The sequence below is a fragment of the Anguilla rostrata genome, chromosome 7, assembly GCF_018555375.3.
Source record: "Anguilla rostrata isolate EN2019 chromosome 7, ASM1855537v3, whole genome shotgun sequence".
Classification (NCBI taxonomy): Eukaryota; Metazoa; Chordata; class Actinopteri; order Anguilliformes; family Anguillidae; genus Anguilla; species Anguilla rostrata.
Genome location: NC_057939.1, coordinates 2,029,493 through 2,046,985, shown reverse-complemented (window position 1 = coordinate 2,046,985; position 17,493 = coordinate 2,029,493). Strand labels below are relative to the sequence as shown.

Genomic DNA, 17,493 nt, shown 5'->3' with positions numbered 1-17,493 from the left:
CCTTTATCTATGATTGTCAATGCTTGTAAATTCACTAAAAAATCTGTAGTGTCTTTCAAGTATGATGGTAATAGCTTAACTATGGTGTAAATATGAAAGTACACAAAACGAGAAATGTTCTCAGCAAGGGAGCCGATGCCTGATACTATCGGCCTCAAAGGAGGATCTTCAAGGGATTTATGAATTTTAGGCAATGCATATAGTACAGGTATGGTAGGGTGATTCACAGAGAGATATTTAAATTCCTGATCAGAAAGCCATACACACACACTCATTCACTCACTCACACGCGCACACACATACACACACACTCACTCGCACACACGCATGCACACACACACACTCACTCACTCGTGCACACACACACACACACACACACTCACTCATTCACTCACTCACTCATACCACCACGCACTCTGCTCTTGCCGACTGGCTGAAGCTAAGCAGGTGTGGGCTTGGTTAGTACTTGGTTGGGAGACCACCAGGGAATACTGAGTTGCTGCTGGAAGTGGTGTTGGTGGGCCAGCAGGGGGCAATCTTCCCTCTGGTCAAATGAACCCCAATGCCCCAGTGCAGTGACGGGGACACTGTGCTGTAGGAGATGCCGTCTTTCGGATAAGACGTTAAACCGAGGTCCATACTCACTGTGGTCATTAAAGGTGGTTCCCTGGTGTCCTGGCTAAAATCCAAGATCTGGATCTCACAAAACCTTGCCACGTAATCATCCCCTGATTTAATTGGCTAAAAAATGTTCTCTCCCTCCAGTGGAGCTGCTCAGTGGGCAACAATAGAGGATGTGGTTGTACTGGGCAGCTCCCAGGTATGAATGTGTATGCGTGTGAAGCAGGGCGTTCCTGCAAAAGAGCATCAGTGCTCAGTGAACCTACCCTGGGTAAATAATGGTTAAATAAATAAAAAAGAAAAAAATAAACACACTCACTCACGCACACACGCACACACACACAGAAGACGGCACCTTCCTAAAGCCCCACCCGCTGCATTCATTGTGAGGGCCATCACAGTGCTGGAATCTGGTCCTGCTCCAGCCAAAGTCCCGCCTGAAACCGCAGCATGTGGAAGTAAAGTCACACACGCAGACTCTCACGATTTCGTACGTCATATAAGGCAGTGGTGTGACAAAAGATCAATACACAAAAACACCACACAAAATCCTCCATCAAATCCTCCCCACAATGATGCCCTCAATCAAGAAGAAGAAATTGTATGCAAGTGTGCAGGGATTCAAATTCTCCGTCGCTACGACGGATTTCCGTCAGTTGGATTCCAGAGAGGCCATGTATGAGATCAGTGTAGATCTGGAGGGGGAAAAGAGCGAGGGGAGGGGGGTGTTACGGGACTTAGGAATCGCGCTACCAGGTGATAGGTAGCTGATTTGTATAGGCATACAATCTACTTGGATGTCAGTAGTAACGTAGGCTTGGCTCCCCATGTCCATTTCAGATATCAAAGTTATAATGTTCTTTTAATAATGTTATTTTATTTACATTAGCCTACTTGTGAATTTTGCCATACGATTATCTACTATCAGCTCCTTATGTTATAATGGAGACAGATCAGGTAATGGAGCCCTATAGGCTTGCCTACTGACGCTGCTGAAAGACTGGGTCTTCTCTTAGGCTACTAATTAAAGCCACAAATCATACACTTCCTTTCTTGACAATATAACAATATTGGGATGGCAGGTATGCCATCCCGCCAAGTTACGCCTTGGCAGGGGCACGCCCCATACCTATACAGCACCAAGAGTTTGGCACTTTTCAGGGTTCCCCACAGAAATAACCACAACAGCCACAGACACTCAGCTCTTAAAAACATTAATTCTGTACATTCTTACCCCATTTCAACAGACAGATTTCTTAAACAACTTCACATGTCCACACAATAAAGCCCCAAACTAAGGGGATTTTGCGTTTTCTCCTTCTTCTTTCTTCTTCTCATTCTTATTTTTTCTGCCGCCTATCCCACTAACAACGTCTCCCCATTGGACATTTTACCGACACCAGCCAAATCTTCACCTACACGACCCAATCAAAAACTTGCATACAAAATACCCATACCTTTTTGCTCTGAAACATTTCCAGTTCAAACAGTTAGTCTGCCTGTGGCCTAGTGGGCAAGGTTACAGTCTTGGGAACATGGGGTCCTAGGTTCAAGCCCAGCTAGGAATACGTTTCTTTAACCTGCTTTTACCCTCACTAATAATTGTCTACTACTTCTCAATTATTGCTTTTGCATCATATCTACCCGCCGTTCACTGAACGTATACACTGCATTATGACGTACAGTCTGCACGTTCAGTTATTAACTGGCTACAATATTGCAAAATTCAACGGGAGCTCTTCTGTGCTTACTGGCCTGTGTTCTTCTTTAAAACTACAGACAGGTTTGCTAATGATATTTCACGCATTGCATAGTTATGTCATGGTGCTGCACTAACAAAGTCACAGACTGGTAAACCTCCGGTTAAAGGATTAAATTCCGCCTCGCCCTCAGGCAGATAATTTTCTTACGCTTATATTTGCTTTACCAATACTCACTCACGGCCACCCATATGCATTTCATGACGGCAAATGTATTCATTTTATTAAAAAGTTACACCAGTTCACCACTGCCATTTCTACTAACTATATTTCTTCACTTGGCAGCCGTACAAAACCTTATTATCAGCAAACACCACGTTTCTATATTCATGTTACCTCGCCCTGTTCTCTATCTAGCCGCATACAAACGTTCTGCAACTCCCCATTAAAACATTACATTTAAAATCATGACTCACTCATAATTATAACTGCTACTACTGAACATGACAAAAAGCACATCAGTGCAATAGTTACTTAACCCTCTACTTTAAAGACTGATGCTTTATATAGACTGTTATATATACCATTCAATAAGGAAAATAAGCTCGCTCATGGTCACTTCATTTACTTCTCACTATAGTCTGTGATTGTCAACCTTCACCTACATGCCCATTCTGCTAAAAACATATTGTTTCAACTACGCAATTTCATAATTTAATCCTAATTTCTCTCACACTGTTATTTTATCATATGCAAAGCCTGCTGGGACATATGCGTCTGCTCCTATTCTCCACTATAATGTTTTCCGGTTCTAGCTTAGCAAAACAGTGAAGACGATTCCTATCTGCAGATAAGCCTATCAAAATTCCTTATAAACCTTACAAACAATAAAAGTGCATCTCCACGAAATAACAGACAACGGAGCAGGACAGAAGGGTACACAAGTTGCGACCTAGGGAGCTCTAATTCTACGGGCTTGCTGATTCTTTTGTCAATCAAGGCTCGTTGGATGGCCGTCAAATCCGTGAGTACATACACTGGCAATATTTCACCTGCGTTTCTGATGCGTTTACACTTACGCCATGTCACAGCCACTGTTTTACATATATAGTAAACCGAAGCTGCTAAACGGTACACGCTCAACAGACTGTACAAATTCACACAAGGATAGCCATAATCCACAACCGTTTCTTACAGGGTCACTTCGCATTTCTCACTCTCGTAATAAAACGCTTTACAAAAAGAAATGATATCTCATAAAAAGCACGTTTTCAACGTACAACGCCAAGTTACTCACACATACAAGACATACACCGTCTATAACTCATTCATTCAGACTGCCAAAATCCAGGCCTGCCATTAAAAGTATTGATATAAAAATGACGCCAAGTTACGGTACTACAAACAATATAGGCTATCTTGCCTCATCAAAATTAAATAAGATGTATTCCAAAGCAATGCTACCCAATATTTCCTCAATTCTTTCGAGTCATTTGCCATCAATAATGGATTAATGCACATTATTATTATACAAGAATATACTTAGACTTTAAAAAATTATTTCAATAAAGTTAAATAAAATTACTTAATTATTTCCATTCATAATGGCTTTACTGTGTGAATATGAACCACAACTATAAACATTACGCATGTAAAACACAACCTTATTCTTATTAGCCTACAGTTGATGTGGAAGGTGATGAAGGAAATGCATGTTGTAAGTTAACTTTGAAAAAAGTAATATAGGAAATATTGGAGAATCAATATTTGCTTTTTTATTCACATCATTTGGTTTTGGAAATAAAGTGCACTTTATTTGCAGCATTTCCTAACAATGTTACGTTACAGTATATCTACAGACATTTAAACATCGGAAAATATTCCAACTGCACCGAAACAGTTACCAAGGCAACATTTTACACTATTTGGATACTTATTCTGTTAAGAACTGATTAAATCGATCAGGTCGAGGAAACTATAAAACAAGGTCACCGAAGACAATGACGGCGGGTTAAAAATTGGTAGAAAGAGGGAGAACCTGCGCAACAGTACGACCCGGGATGTTCTTCACGACAGTAGGCGTGTCTATTGCGTGCCAGGCTTGAGGAAAACCAGGCGACTGGCTGCAGGCTGCAGCAATACAGTCCTGAACATAACGGGAGGGTTAAGAAAGTAAATGTTGCATGCAGCTCTGTGCATTTCTGGTGTCCAGTATCATAATTCTATCAAAATGATTTTTAAAAATAGCAGATCATCGCAATGTCTGCACTGAACTCATCTGACATACCTGTCAGATTAGTTCAGTGCAAACATTGCGATGATCTGCTATTTTTAAAAATCATAATTCTGATTCATTTAAATAATCATAATTCTAATTCAAGAACAAGTAACAGACATGGAACTGTTGATACCGGGCAGGTCTGTCAGCTGAGAAAAACCGCTCAACTTTGTGTTCTCAAGGTCCTGCAGTACCGGTGCCCTAGTTTTAATTACAACCTTCAATTCAATTTCGGGAACGACAAAAATAATGTTCATTGTACTAATTAGACACGTTTGATGTCTAGAGAGGTATGACTTTCCCAAAGTGCCAAATTATGCCACAAACGGACTTTCATGTTACATAAAATGAATGTCGTATTTAACAAGTTTTTAATCAATCAGATCAGTTCTCAGTAGCTAATACGTTCGATAACGCGGAAAAGTATTCCTATTCACAGAGGTATTGATTAATCGACTGACTCACAGTTGATATCAGTAAAGTTCCAAATGCTGAACTAGCCTATTGAACAAATCCCGAGGGAACGTCTCATAATGTATTAACAGAATATCAATAGAATATTACTCTAATACAAAATGACTATGTAATATCGTAGCATACCCCCCTTAATAGCTTCGCCCAAACGAAACTAACAATAATACTTTCGATTTACAAGCTATAAAACTTCGTGACAGTCAATACTTGTGTCAGTGTCTAGTCTAGAGCATCAGCCTGCTTCTGATCGCGTCTTCACGCTTCGCTTTATTCTTCTGCGGAAAAGATTGTGCGCAAACTGATTCCAGAACAGATTTTCACGGTAAGTGAAGCAAAACTAATACCGACAGATATTGCTATAGAGCAGCACTGTAGCCCAGGACCGTACAGGATTATGCGCTGGATGAATGAAACAAGTACACCCTCTGTTTCATTAACAGCTTATTATACATACAAACAGGACTTTAGACTACAAATGCTTTTTTGAATACTGTAGTTTATTTGTGCTTTATGAAAGCTTTTCTATACAAGCAACAGGAAAAATATGTTATACACAAACACAAAAATATATAATTGAAGATTAATTTTACACAAACACAGTGTTTTCAATAAGTAATCATTTTGTTTTCATTATCGGTGCTCCTGTTCCCAGTAATTTGTGTACCCTCCCTTTACAGAAATGAAACAATTAAGTTGTCTTGTATATTTTAGGATATTAGTGAAGGCATGGGGGTCTTTGACAATTTCTCCGTACAGAATATTTGAAAATACTTTTAGATAAGTCTACATATATCCTCTCCAGTTGAGCCACCTTCAACTCATGTTGTTTTGCTGGCTGAAGTTGGTCTTCTGGAAATTTGGTCCCAAAGATATGTACCCCCCAGTATTTCCTGCCTTTTACATCTTTTCTCAAGATTTACCTCCATGGTACTCACACATTTCCCTCACGATGTCAGAATCAGCTTCTGCGCATCAAGCTCATTTCGTTGAGTATTTTTAACTGCATGGGCTACATCTGTATTTATCTCTTACTGTTTCATCAAATTAATCGATCAATTAATTATTTTTGATCTTATTCCAAAATACTGTGTTTTCTGTGGCGTGTGGCCTGCGGTCTGGAACTCATACCTTAAAGCAGACCTGCCTATTCAGGTTATTTAGGTTTTGGATGTTGGAAGTCATTGTTGATGTTGGCACATTTGCTGGCTAATTAGTGATATAGTTTCAAAGTACACAAAGACCTATTTGAATGAAAGTCTTAATACAACAAAGCAAAATGCTAATAAGAACAAAATGAAACAAAGACAATATCAAAGTAAAGTTTAAAAAAAAAAAAACTACTCCACCATTCAATTGACTTTGGTTATCCTTCTTTCCATTGGGAACTTTGCATGGACATCAAACTATTTACATTTCAAATTATTTACTATTTGCAAACTCCCCATTCGGGCTGTCTTTTGCTGGCTCTTTCTCTCATCTCTGCAGCAGACTACACTACTGGGCACAAAAAATGGGCCATGCCCAAAATGGTACAATATATAGCCTTTAATGGTCTTAACAACAAATCATTGTTCAGAAAACTAGCAAGAATTAAACAAATGCACTCCTGAGACCTCCTGTGCCACCATTTGCTCGTTTACTTTTGCTGCAGTGAACTGTTGGGGAAAAAGCTTGAAACAGGGAAATTCAATAGTCAAATATAAGAGTCATGTTTTGTATATGGTTGCATATCATTTGCATGCCATGACTTCCTGATGTCTGTGACCTATCAACATCATCAGAGTCTGGATATCTTATTTTCAGGTTGTCCTACAAGCGATACAAAAATGGATCATTTGAATGGATCTCTATGGGAATTGAGGGGTGGGACTAGATTCAGCTGTAAATTATGCTGATACAGTATGGAACACATTTGTTGGCTAGATGGCTTTAAGTCATCAAGGGTCCAAGGTATCAAATGAGCCTCAAACCACCATGCTGCTTCCAGATATGCAGTAGATACTACAAGCATTGTTTCTCCTGAATATTTTTTCAATTGAGTTCAACAGGAAAATTAATCAGGAGAAACAATGCTTGTTGTAGTCCCAAATTGTAATCACATTTCCAAGAGTAATGTTCTGCATTAAAGCAACATTGAAAAATCATGGATTATGTATAAATATAAATGTTAAATGTGAATGTAAATGTTCAATGTAAATGTAATGCAAAAATGTAGAAACTGAATGTTTGGAAAATATGCTAATTGGTGATCTTAATGGGTAATGTTAAGTTTTTGTTTGGAGAAGGTTGATCCCACCCACACCCATGCAAATACTGCTAGCAGCAGCAGGATCAATGGTAAATGGTAAATGGACTGCATTTATATGGCGCTTTTATCCAAAGCGCTTTACAATGGATGCCTCTCATTCGCCAGAGCAGTTAGGGTTTAGGGGTTAGGTGTTAGGTGTCTTGCTCAAGGACACCTCGACATGCCAAAGGCAGGGTTTGAACCGGCAACCCTCTGACTGCCAGACAATCGGTCTTACCTCCTGAGCTATGTCGCCCCCAGGATCAGCCGCCTCGAAATGATCACAAGAATAAATAAGCCATGATCAGGAGTCAAACTCCGTTTTTGTCAGGGTTCTGTTGTCTTCCCCTTGTTGTTCTCTGTTGGGCCACCAGATGGCGGTACCTCTTTTGTGTTCAGTTGATTGTTTTATTGTTTCTCATTATCTAATTATTAGTTGCGTTTTGTCTCGTGTTCCCCTCCCTCACTGTGGCTTGATTGTTCATCGTGCCCTCCTGTGTCTCGTCTGCGTCTTTCTATTTAAGTCTCCCTCTTCCCTCACTCAGGCGCTGGAATCTTTTGGTTTGTTCCCTGTTTGTCACCTGTCTGCAATTTCCTGGTTACCCGTTGCTTGCTTGCCTGCCTGTGCCCTACCTGCCCTGTTTTTCCCTCGTTTTTGGATTTTTGTATTTTTCTTTTCTTGTGAATTTTTGAGGATTTTTGTTGTTTGTTAATTTCGCCCTGCGAGGCTCTTTGTTCCCTGTTTTAGTTTATTAAAGTCTTTTGTTTTCCCCATTTTTGGACTTTCGGTTTTTTAATCTGCGTTTGGGTCCATTCCCGCACCCACCCTGACCGTTTTCTTGTGATCAAAAGGTATGTCATGATCTTGAGATAACGAGACCAAAAAATTATATTGCAAGGACTCTACGGATGTAGATCCTTAATGTTACATATTCTTATTTGCTTTGAAATCCTGTTAGTCTGGTCTGGCACTATTAGTCAATAGATAAGGTGAATTCACTTTTGTTTTCCTGTATATTAAGTTGTTCTGGTTTAGGGTGTCGGCTAAATGACTAATTCATGTAACTAATGTAATGTAATTTAATGCATTTAAATCATGCCAAGCCTTCCTTTGATGACATGAAGACATTTAGTTTCCATGGCCCGGCTACCTGAGATACAATCAGTAACGCAGAGATTTTGACAAGATTGCTTTGCCTTGTATAGTAAGTTCAGGTTGGCAATGAGAACTGACACAGCAAAGTTAATACAGTGAACGGAACACACCTGCATCTTCAGTGATTAAGACTAAAATGGCCATCATTTATTAACAAAAATACAAGATTTCTAAACCAAGCTGACGTATAGCCTGCTGAAGTCACCAGAGATCCCTCTGCAATCTACACAAATCTCCAATGGGCTGCACTGATTTCATCCGTGGTCCCCTTCCATCCCCAGATCCTAACACTTTTACCGTTAGTGCAGGGTGCTTTGGTTCTTCATTCTGTAATTGTGTGATGTTTGCCCAAAGGGAGGAGGATGGATTGCCCCCAGTGCCGCAGGGAATGTGGGCAGAATGACAAGTTCTGCAGTGAATGCGGCTACAGACTGTGCTCTGCAAGGACACCTGTCACAGGTAAGCCCAACGAGCTAGTTAGCAACCAGGTCCCCTAGCTTCATTTTCAGGTCATCACTTAGCTAGCTTGAATTAGTCCAGCTTGCTAAATTAGTCAAAGCAGTAGCAGTTATATGAAGAAATTAGATTTTAGTAACTGATATTTACATGAACTGCCCTAATGTTTTATATAGCTAGTGTACTCAGCAAGATTATTTAGTTTTTTTTTGGGGTGAGAGGTTGGTCTGTTATCAATGACAAATGTCACAGCACCATGAAAAAGTATTTGACCCTTTCTGATTTCCTCTATTATTGCATATTTGTCACTCTAATATTTAGACAAAATGTAATATTAGGGAACCTGAGTAAACACAAAACTTTTTTTTAATGATTTCATTTATTTAATGAAATAAGTTATCAAACACCCATAAGCTTAATAACTGATTGCACCACCTTTAGCACCAATAAATACAACCAAACTGGAGGAATTTTAGCCCACCTTTCTTTGGAGAAAATGAACTGCTTTAATTTGGACAATTTGGTAGGTTTTGGATCGATGGCAGGACATTCTCCTTAAGAATTTTCTGCTACAGAACAGAATTCATGGTTCCTTTAACAATGGCGAGTCATCCAGCTCACAAGGCAATAAAGCATCTCCACACCATCACAGCACCTCCACCGTGTTTGACTGTTGGTATGATGTTCTTTCTGTGAAATGGTCTATTTGCTTTATGCCAGACATAATAAAATAAATAAAAAATTAATTTTTAAATGTCTGTTGCGTTTACTCAGTTTCTGTTCAATACTACATTTTGTCAAAAGATCGGAAACCATTCAATGTGACAAATATGAAATTGTAGAAATCAGGAAGGGGGAAATACTTTTTTACAGCACTGTATGCTGTTCTTTGATAAGGAGGTGTTAGCTTTTTGACCATGGTGGTTGCTCACGGTTAGGGGTGTGTTGTTTTGTAGTGGCTGTTTTGTTTTGTTTTTTTTTTAGGCTGGCCACTGGGACTGTATATGGCTGCAGGAATCCCTGCAATACTCTCGATCAGCCTTGATTGAAATATTACTGTCAAATGTTTACTGCTACAACCATGCAGATATTTGGAAATATATTTAGAGCCAGTGTTTTATCTTGTGTAGAGAGATCTTGTATTCTGTAAGACACAGGGCCGTTTGTGAAAACAAGTAAATTTTACTTGGTTTGGTTTTTGCAGGTTTCTTGAGAGATTTTGCTGATCATCTTAATGCTTCATGTACACATTTTATCTAAATGTGCCACCTTGGTTCAAATTTGAATTGAAAGTGGGACAGCATTCATTTTCAGGGCCATGAGGGCCATTTTTATGCACATAATAATGCACATAATGAGACTGTTGCTTTCTGCTGTATCTGCTAATGCTAGTGCTAATGCTTCTTTCACACAGAGCTTTCTGTACCTGGGAACCTGATAGTAGACCTCAAGGTCAGCATTTCTGGAGCAGAACCCAAGGGCAGTTCTGCCGTCGTCCACAGGGTTGTGCTGTCGGACCTGCAGCCGGGAACTGAATGCACTGCCACCGTCTCCAAGGAAATGGATGATGGGGTGCTGAGTAATGCCACCCCCAAAACCTTCAACAGAAGTAAGGGTTCCCCTGCATTGTGAAACCATGGTTCCGAACCTGCTGAACCCACAATAAAATTAATAAAAGAGTGTATTGTCTGTGGGCCCTTATTAAGCTGCAGGCTGACAATGACTCTCAATTGTTTATTTCTAGAGCCATTCAGGTAAATGGAAAGATATTTAGAGCCAGTGTTTTATCGTGTGTAGAGGGATCTGCCTACATTGTGACAGCTGCCATTCTGTTTGCTCTTTTGACCCACTGTATTAGACTCTAACCAACAGGAAAGGCCTGAGCACCCAATCAGTGAGAGCCAAGTCCACTCTGATAACCACACCCACTGTAGTGACCACACCCACTCTGATGACCACACCCATAATGATAACCACACCCACTCTGATGACAGCACCCAGTCCCAGAGCCTTGGCCACCCTGACCCTGGCCCTCCTGAAGATGAGGCAGAGGTACACCCTGGCTGGTCAATCAGTCTTTATTTCTTTATAGCTTCATTCACACCATTTGAACATGGCTTTGAATTATTCAAGGTCACTTATTCATGGCATTCATAGCAATCCTATAGCTGAATCTCAAGGACATGAACGTTTTCATTTGTATTCATTCGGGGACAGATGCAGCTAGTTTTCTGAACTGCATTCATTTTCAACCATTTGATTAGTTTATGCATGCAGTCATTTCCCTATTGCTTATTTCAAATGAAATGGTTAGCTAGCAGAGCTGCTCAATCTGCTGACAAGATTTCTGTGTGCATTTTTCAGTATTCATGTACTTAAACTTTTAAAAAAATGTTTTTTTAATATCAGCATGTAATTTCACTTCTCAGTGAAATGAGATTTCCCAAGTTGTGGGTAAAAGGGGGATAAATGAGTCTGATTTACAGGAAACTTTGAAAGATAAGAAAAAATCACAGACAAGTTCGTTGAAGTCTGAAAACCAGCAGAGAGACACAGCACCTGCTGAGCACAGCACACCTGGCACACCTGCCCCAGGTACAAATAAACTGGTTTTAAAATCATATACAAATAATTTCAGTTTTTGAAATTTTGTTTTGAAATTAATGAAAGAGTATATTTTCTATTACCTATTATTAAATGCAGCCTGACATGATAAAATACGGAATGGAAATGTTTTTAGAGTGTAAAATGAACTGTTAAAGCATCTTTCTACTGTATTGGCCTGGGAGCACGAACTCCAGAACAATATTTAGAGCCAGTGTTTTATCGTGTGTAGATGGATCTGCCTACATTGTGACAGCTACCGTTCTGTTTGCTCTTTTGTCCCACTGTATTAGACTCTGACCAACAAGAAGGGCCTGAGCACCCAATCAGTGAGAGCCAGGTCCACTCTGATAACCACACCCACAATGATAACCACACCCACTGTAGTGACCACACCCACAATGATAACCACACCCACTCTGATGACTACCCCCACTCTGGTGACAGCACCCAGTCCCAGAGCCTTGGCCCCCCTGACACTGGCCCTCCTGAAGATGAGGCAGAGGTACACCCTGGCTGGTCAATCAGTCTTTATTTCTTTACAGCTTCATTCACACCATTTGAACATGGCTTTGAATTATTCAAGGTCATTTATTCATGGCATTCATAGCAATCCTATTGCTGAATCTCAAGGACATGAACGTTTTCATTTGTATTCATTCGGGGACAGATGCAGCTAGTTTTCTGAACTGTATTCATTTTCAACCATTTGATTAGTTTATGCATGCAGTCATTTCCCTATTGCTTATTTCAGATGAAATGGTTAGCTAGCAGAGCTGCTCAATCTGCTGACAAGATTTCTGTGTGCATTTTTCAGTATTCATGTACTTAAACTTTAAAAAAAATGTTTTTTTAATATCAGCATGTAATTTCACTTCTCATTGAAATGAGATTTCCCAAATTGTGGGTAAAAGGGGGATAAATGACAGTCTGATTTACAGGACACTTTAAATGATAAGAAAAAATCACAGACAAGTTTGTGGAAGTCTGAAAACCAGCAGAGAGACACAACAGCTCCTGAGCACAGCACACCTGGCACACCTGCCCCAGGTACAAATGAACTAGTTTTAAAATCATATATAAATAAATTCAGTTTTTGAAATTTTGTTTTGAAATTAATGAAAGAGTATATTGTCTGTTACCCTTTATTAAAAGCAGCCTGACATGATAAAATATGGAATGGAAATGTTTTTATTGTGTAAAATAAACTGTTAAAGCATGTTTCTACTGTATTGGCCTGGGAGCAAATCCTGACCATGCCTGTGCTATCGGAGGCCGGTAGCCCCACAGGTGCATTAATGGCCATAGTGTCACTCAGAGTTAGGGAAGATGCAGTCTGCCTGGATCAGCTGTGCTTTTCAGTGTGCCCGTGTCTGGTAGGAATTTTGTAACAAAAATGATGGTGCTGAAAATAAAGATAACAAACAGGAGCTCTGTTTGATGTTTTTATAAAATGACCGGTCAGGAAGAAGTACAGGTACAGTCTTCAAAAACATAAAGTTCAATACATGAGTTTATGTAGTTTTCAGAGCCAAAGAACTGTTGTTCTAGCCTATTAGATTCATTCAATCACCATATTCAAAAATTCCATTTGTGGCCAATCACGGGCTAGGATCAGGGAGTCCATACCAGCACTAATCATGTGGGCCTCCTCCAATTGACACATCCTTGGACCCCCAAATGCACTTAATTTATACTGCTCTTGCAGATACATTTTATGGGGTGAAAAAGCATACAGTTAGTTATACTGGCTTGTAAAGGTAAATATTCTGCACTTAGTGAAATAAATTTTTTCCAGTTACCATGAGGTCAATTAGACATTTTATGCAAATGCAGGTATAATGTTTCATGTAAGGAAAATTTTCAGTCATAACCCAGCAATATGTATTTGTTGTCATGTGATTTTTTAAATCTTGTACAGTTACACATACATTAATAAAAGCTTACATATCCTGTTTAAAGGCTAAGAGATCCTTTCCTCTCTGTCCTCTCAAATAGAGCCATGTGCCCCTGAGAGGGTGGAAGCCACTGATGTGCAGAGCAGGTCAGTGACTCTGTGCTGGGAAAGACCGGTCAGCATGGAGGGAGTTTCTCATGAGATCCACATCACCTACGGCTGTGAGGGAGAAGAGCCCAGATCACAGATATGTGCACCCAACACCACCACAGCTGTCCTTACTGATCTGAGACCTGGGATGGAATATACTTTCAACCTCACTGCAGTCCTTCCAAACGGCATCTGCAGCAAGACCAGCTCAACATGCATACACACAAGTGAGTAGTGCCCAAACTTTCGGATACCACTGTAATCATTTCCTGTATCTGATTGGCTGTACAACACCTTATACTTTCCATCCTATTTATTTCCCCAGGTTGCCACAGAATAAAAACCATTATATTCTGAGGTGATCTAACTGGTGTGGGTCAGGGACTATTACTTTTTAAGCTCAAAATAAATTTCATGACAGAGTATATTCTGTGACCTCTGTTGGAATTTCTTAACATAAAATGATTGTGTTGAAGATGAAGATAAAAAACGACAAAGTCAGGAGCTCCTTTATATAATTAAATAATACGGCGGGTCGGGAAGAGGTACAAATACAGTCTTAAAAGATATTAAGTCTAATACATGAGGTTATATAGTTCTCAGAGTCAAAGAGCTGTTGGTCCAGCCTATGAGATTCACCCAGTCATCATATGGAAACTTCCAGTTAAAGCCAAGTGTAGGTTAGGGAGTCCATTCTAAGACTGACCATGGGGGACAGTTAAACAGAAATAGAGGTTCTTTAACCCCTTAATGTACTTAATTACTGCAGCTGCTGTCCATAACCTTTTACTTGCATTCCAACAGATACATTTTATGGGGTTATACTACATACTATTACATACATTGGCTATTGAATATAAACATTCAGCACTTAATGAACTATATTTATCAAGCCATTACATTTTATCCTTTTGCTTATATAGTGCTTTATGTAAGTGAAAATTTTAACATGATCCTTCACCTCTTAGTCTCTTACTATTTGCTCAAATGCAACTGCTCCCTTCATGAACTTTCTGTGCCTTCATTGTGGAATAGGTCTCAAATACGGCTCATTCCAGAAAAGTCAAGCCTGAACGAGCTTAATGACCGTTAGCCTGTGACCCTCACATCAGTCATTGTGATATAGAATTAATATCTGATGTTTTAGACACTGACTTGCACAAAGCAAACTTCCTCTTGTGGACTATAAAGTCTCCAAATTCTGAAGTACAAAGATATCTAGGATTGAATCTGCCAGGATCTGTAGTGCTTTTTAGGTGTGCATGTGAATATATGTTGTCTTCTGATTTTTTATATTGTAGAGTTACAAGTAAATGAATAGACTATGGCATAAATATCCTCCACTTTTTCTTAAAAAATATAATAAGAATTTGCCGGCTAAGAGAAATTACAACTCTGACTGAAACCTCCCTCTCTGTTCTCTCAAATAGAGCCATGTGCCCCTGAGAGGGTGGAAGCCACTGATGTGCAGAGCACGACAGTGGCTCTGTGCTGGGATAGACCGGTCAGCATGGAGGAAGTTTCTCATGAGATCCACATCACCTACAGCTGTGAGGGAGAAGAGCCCAGATCACAGATATGTGCACCCAAGACCACCAGAGCTGTCCTTACTGATCTGAGACCTGGGATGGAATATACTTTCAACCTCACTGCAGTCCTTCCAAACGGCATCTGCAGCAAGACCAGCTCAACATGCGTACACACAAGTGGGTGACCAAAATGTATATACACTACTTTGTAGCTTTGTGTTGAGGCTGATGTCTGTTAATTCCCAGAATTTGACTAACAACCTCCCAAATGCACTGCTGGCCTTAGAAATCCTGCAGTTGTTTTCTTCACCTACACCTGGATAAAGTACTGCCTAGATAGGTGAAGCTGTCTACAGCGGTGGGAGTTAATCCCTTCACTGCCATGCAAGGTTTCTGGTAAACCTTACCTGGGACAGGCCGATAAATTACTTCTGACTTTTTGGCACTAATTGTGAGACAGAAGATGTTGCATACTGTAGAGAACATGTCCAAGCTGACTTGCATGTCCTGCTCGCTGATGGGAATTAGTGCTCAGTATTCTGCAGAGAGTGACAGTAGCGAGCGATGGAACTGAATTAAATGTGAGTGTTGCTTGCAACAATCTTCATCAATCATCATCTGTGCTTAATGACTGGCAGTTTATAAACTTAGATTATTGAGGTGGTGCAAAGGGGAAAATCGTTTGAGAAGTGGCTTGAGACTGAGGCCATTGTGACGTCTAGCTAGTGAATGACTGACGTACCATGTGAGAAAACAAGGGGAAACAAACTGATGGCTCAAGTTATGAGCTAATCCTTTGTCCGATGATTTCTATTATTAGAACATTTATTACCAATTTTACCATAGATAGTGGTAGCTTTGTCCAGCATTTACCTGTACAAGTATAGCCATGTGTTGTCTTTGGATTTTTTGTATTGTAAAGTAACAGACAAAAATAATTAATCCTTTAATAAATGTCCTGGACTTTTTGCAAAATTGGACGCTTGCAGTATAAGTGAATTCGAAATTTCCTCTCCGTTCTCTCAAATAGAGCCATCTGCCCCAGGGAGGGTGACAGCCACTGATGTGCAGAGCAGGTCAGTGACTCTGTGCTGGGATAGACCGGTCAACATGGAGGGAGTTTCTCATGAGATCCACATCACCTACCGTTGTGAGGGAGAAGAGTCCAGATCAGAGATATGTGCACCCACCGCCACCACAGCTGTCCTTACTGATCTGAGACCTGGGATGGAATATACTTTCAACCTCACTGCAGTCCTTCCAAAAGGCATCTGCAGCAAGATCAGCTCAACATGCACAGAAACAAGTGGGTAACCAAAATGTATATACACTACTTTGTAGCTTTGTGTTGAGGCTGATGTCTCTTCGTTCCCAGAATTTGACTCGCAGCCATCCAAATGCACTGTTGACCTTAGCAATTCTGCAGTTGCTTCCTTCACCTCCATCTGGATAAAGTACTGCCTAGATAAGTGAAGCTGTCTACAGCGTTGGGAGTTAATCCCTTCACTGTGATGCAAGGTTTCTGATAAACTTTACCTGGTACAGGCCGATAAATTACTTCTGAATTTTTGTTACTAATTGTGACACTGAAGATGTAGCATACTGTAGAGAACATGTCCAAGCTGATTTGCATGTCCTGCTCGCTGGTGGGAATTAGTGCTCAGTATTCTGCAGAGAGTGACAGTAGCAAGCAATGGAACTGAATTAAATGTGAGTGTTGCTTGTAAAAAATCTTCATCAATCATCATCTGTGCTTAATGACTGGCAGTTTATAAACTTAGATTATTGAGGTGGTGCAAAGGGGAAAATCGTTTGAGAAGTGGCTTGAGAAAGGGGCTATTGTGTCGTCTAGCTAGTGAATGACTGAAGTACCATGTGAGAAAACAAGGGGAAACAAACTGATGGCTCAAGTTATGAGCTAATCCTTTGTTTGATGATTTCTGTGATTAGAACATTTACATTACATTACATTTATTACCAATACTGCCATAGATAGTGGTAGCTTTGTCCTGGATTTTACTGTACAATTATAGGTATGTGTTGTCTTTTGATTTTTTGTATTGTAATGTAACAGACAAAAATAATGAAACCTTTAATAAATGTCCTAGACTTTTAGCAACACTGGAGGCTTGCAGTATAAGTGAATTCAAAATGTCCTCTCCATTTTCTCAAATAGAGCCATGTGCCCCTGGGAGGTGGAAGCCCTGATGTGCAGAGCAGGTCAGTGACTCTGTGCTGGGAAAGACCGGTCAGCATGGAGGGAGTTTCTCATGAGATCCACATCACCTACGGCTGTGAGGGAGAAGAGCCCAGATCACAGATATGTGCACCCAACCACCAG

The 17,493-nt window shown here is 40.1% G+C and overlaps 1 protein-coding gene across 1 annotated transcript in view; it reads left to right on the top strand.

Moving 5' to 3' along the window:
* LOC135258439 (interferon-induced very large GTPase 1-like) overlaps positions 1-17,493 on the top strand; it is a 465,270-nt gene that overhangs the window by 29,673 nt on the left and 418,104 nt on the right. Inside the window, exons 5-6 of the mRNA XM_064341833.1 lie at positions 10,387-10,581; positions 11,870-12,081. Coding sequence (XP_064197903.1) covers positions 10,387-10,581; positions 11,870-12,081 — 407 coding nt within the window. The remainder of the gene's footprint in view (positions 1-10,386; positions 10,582-11,869; positions 12,082-17,493) is intronic.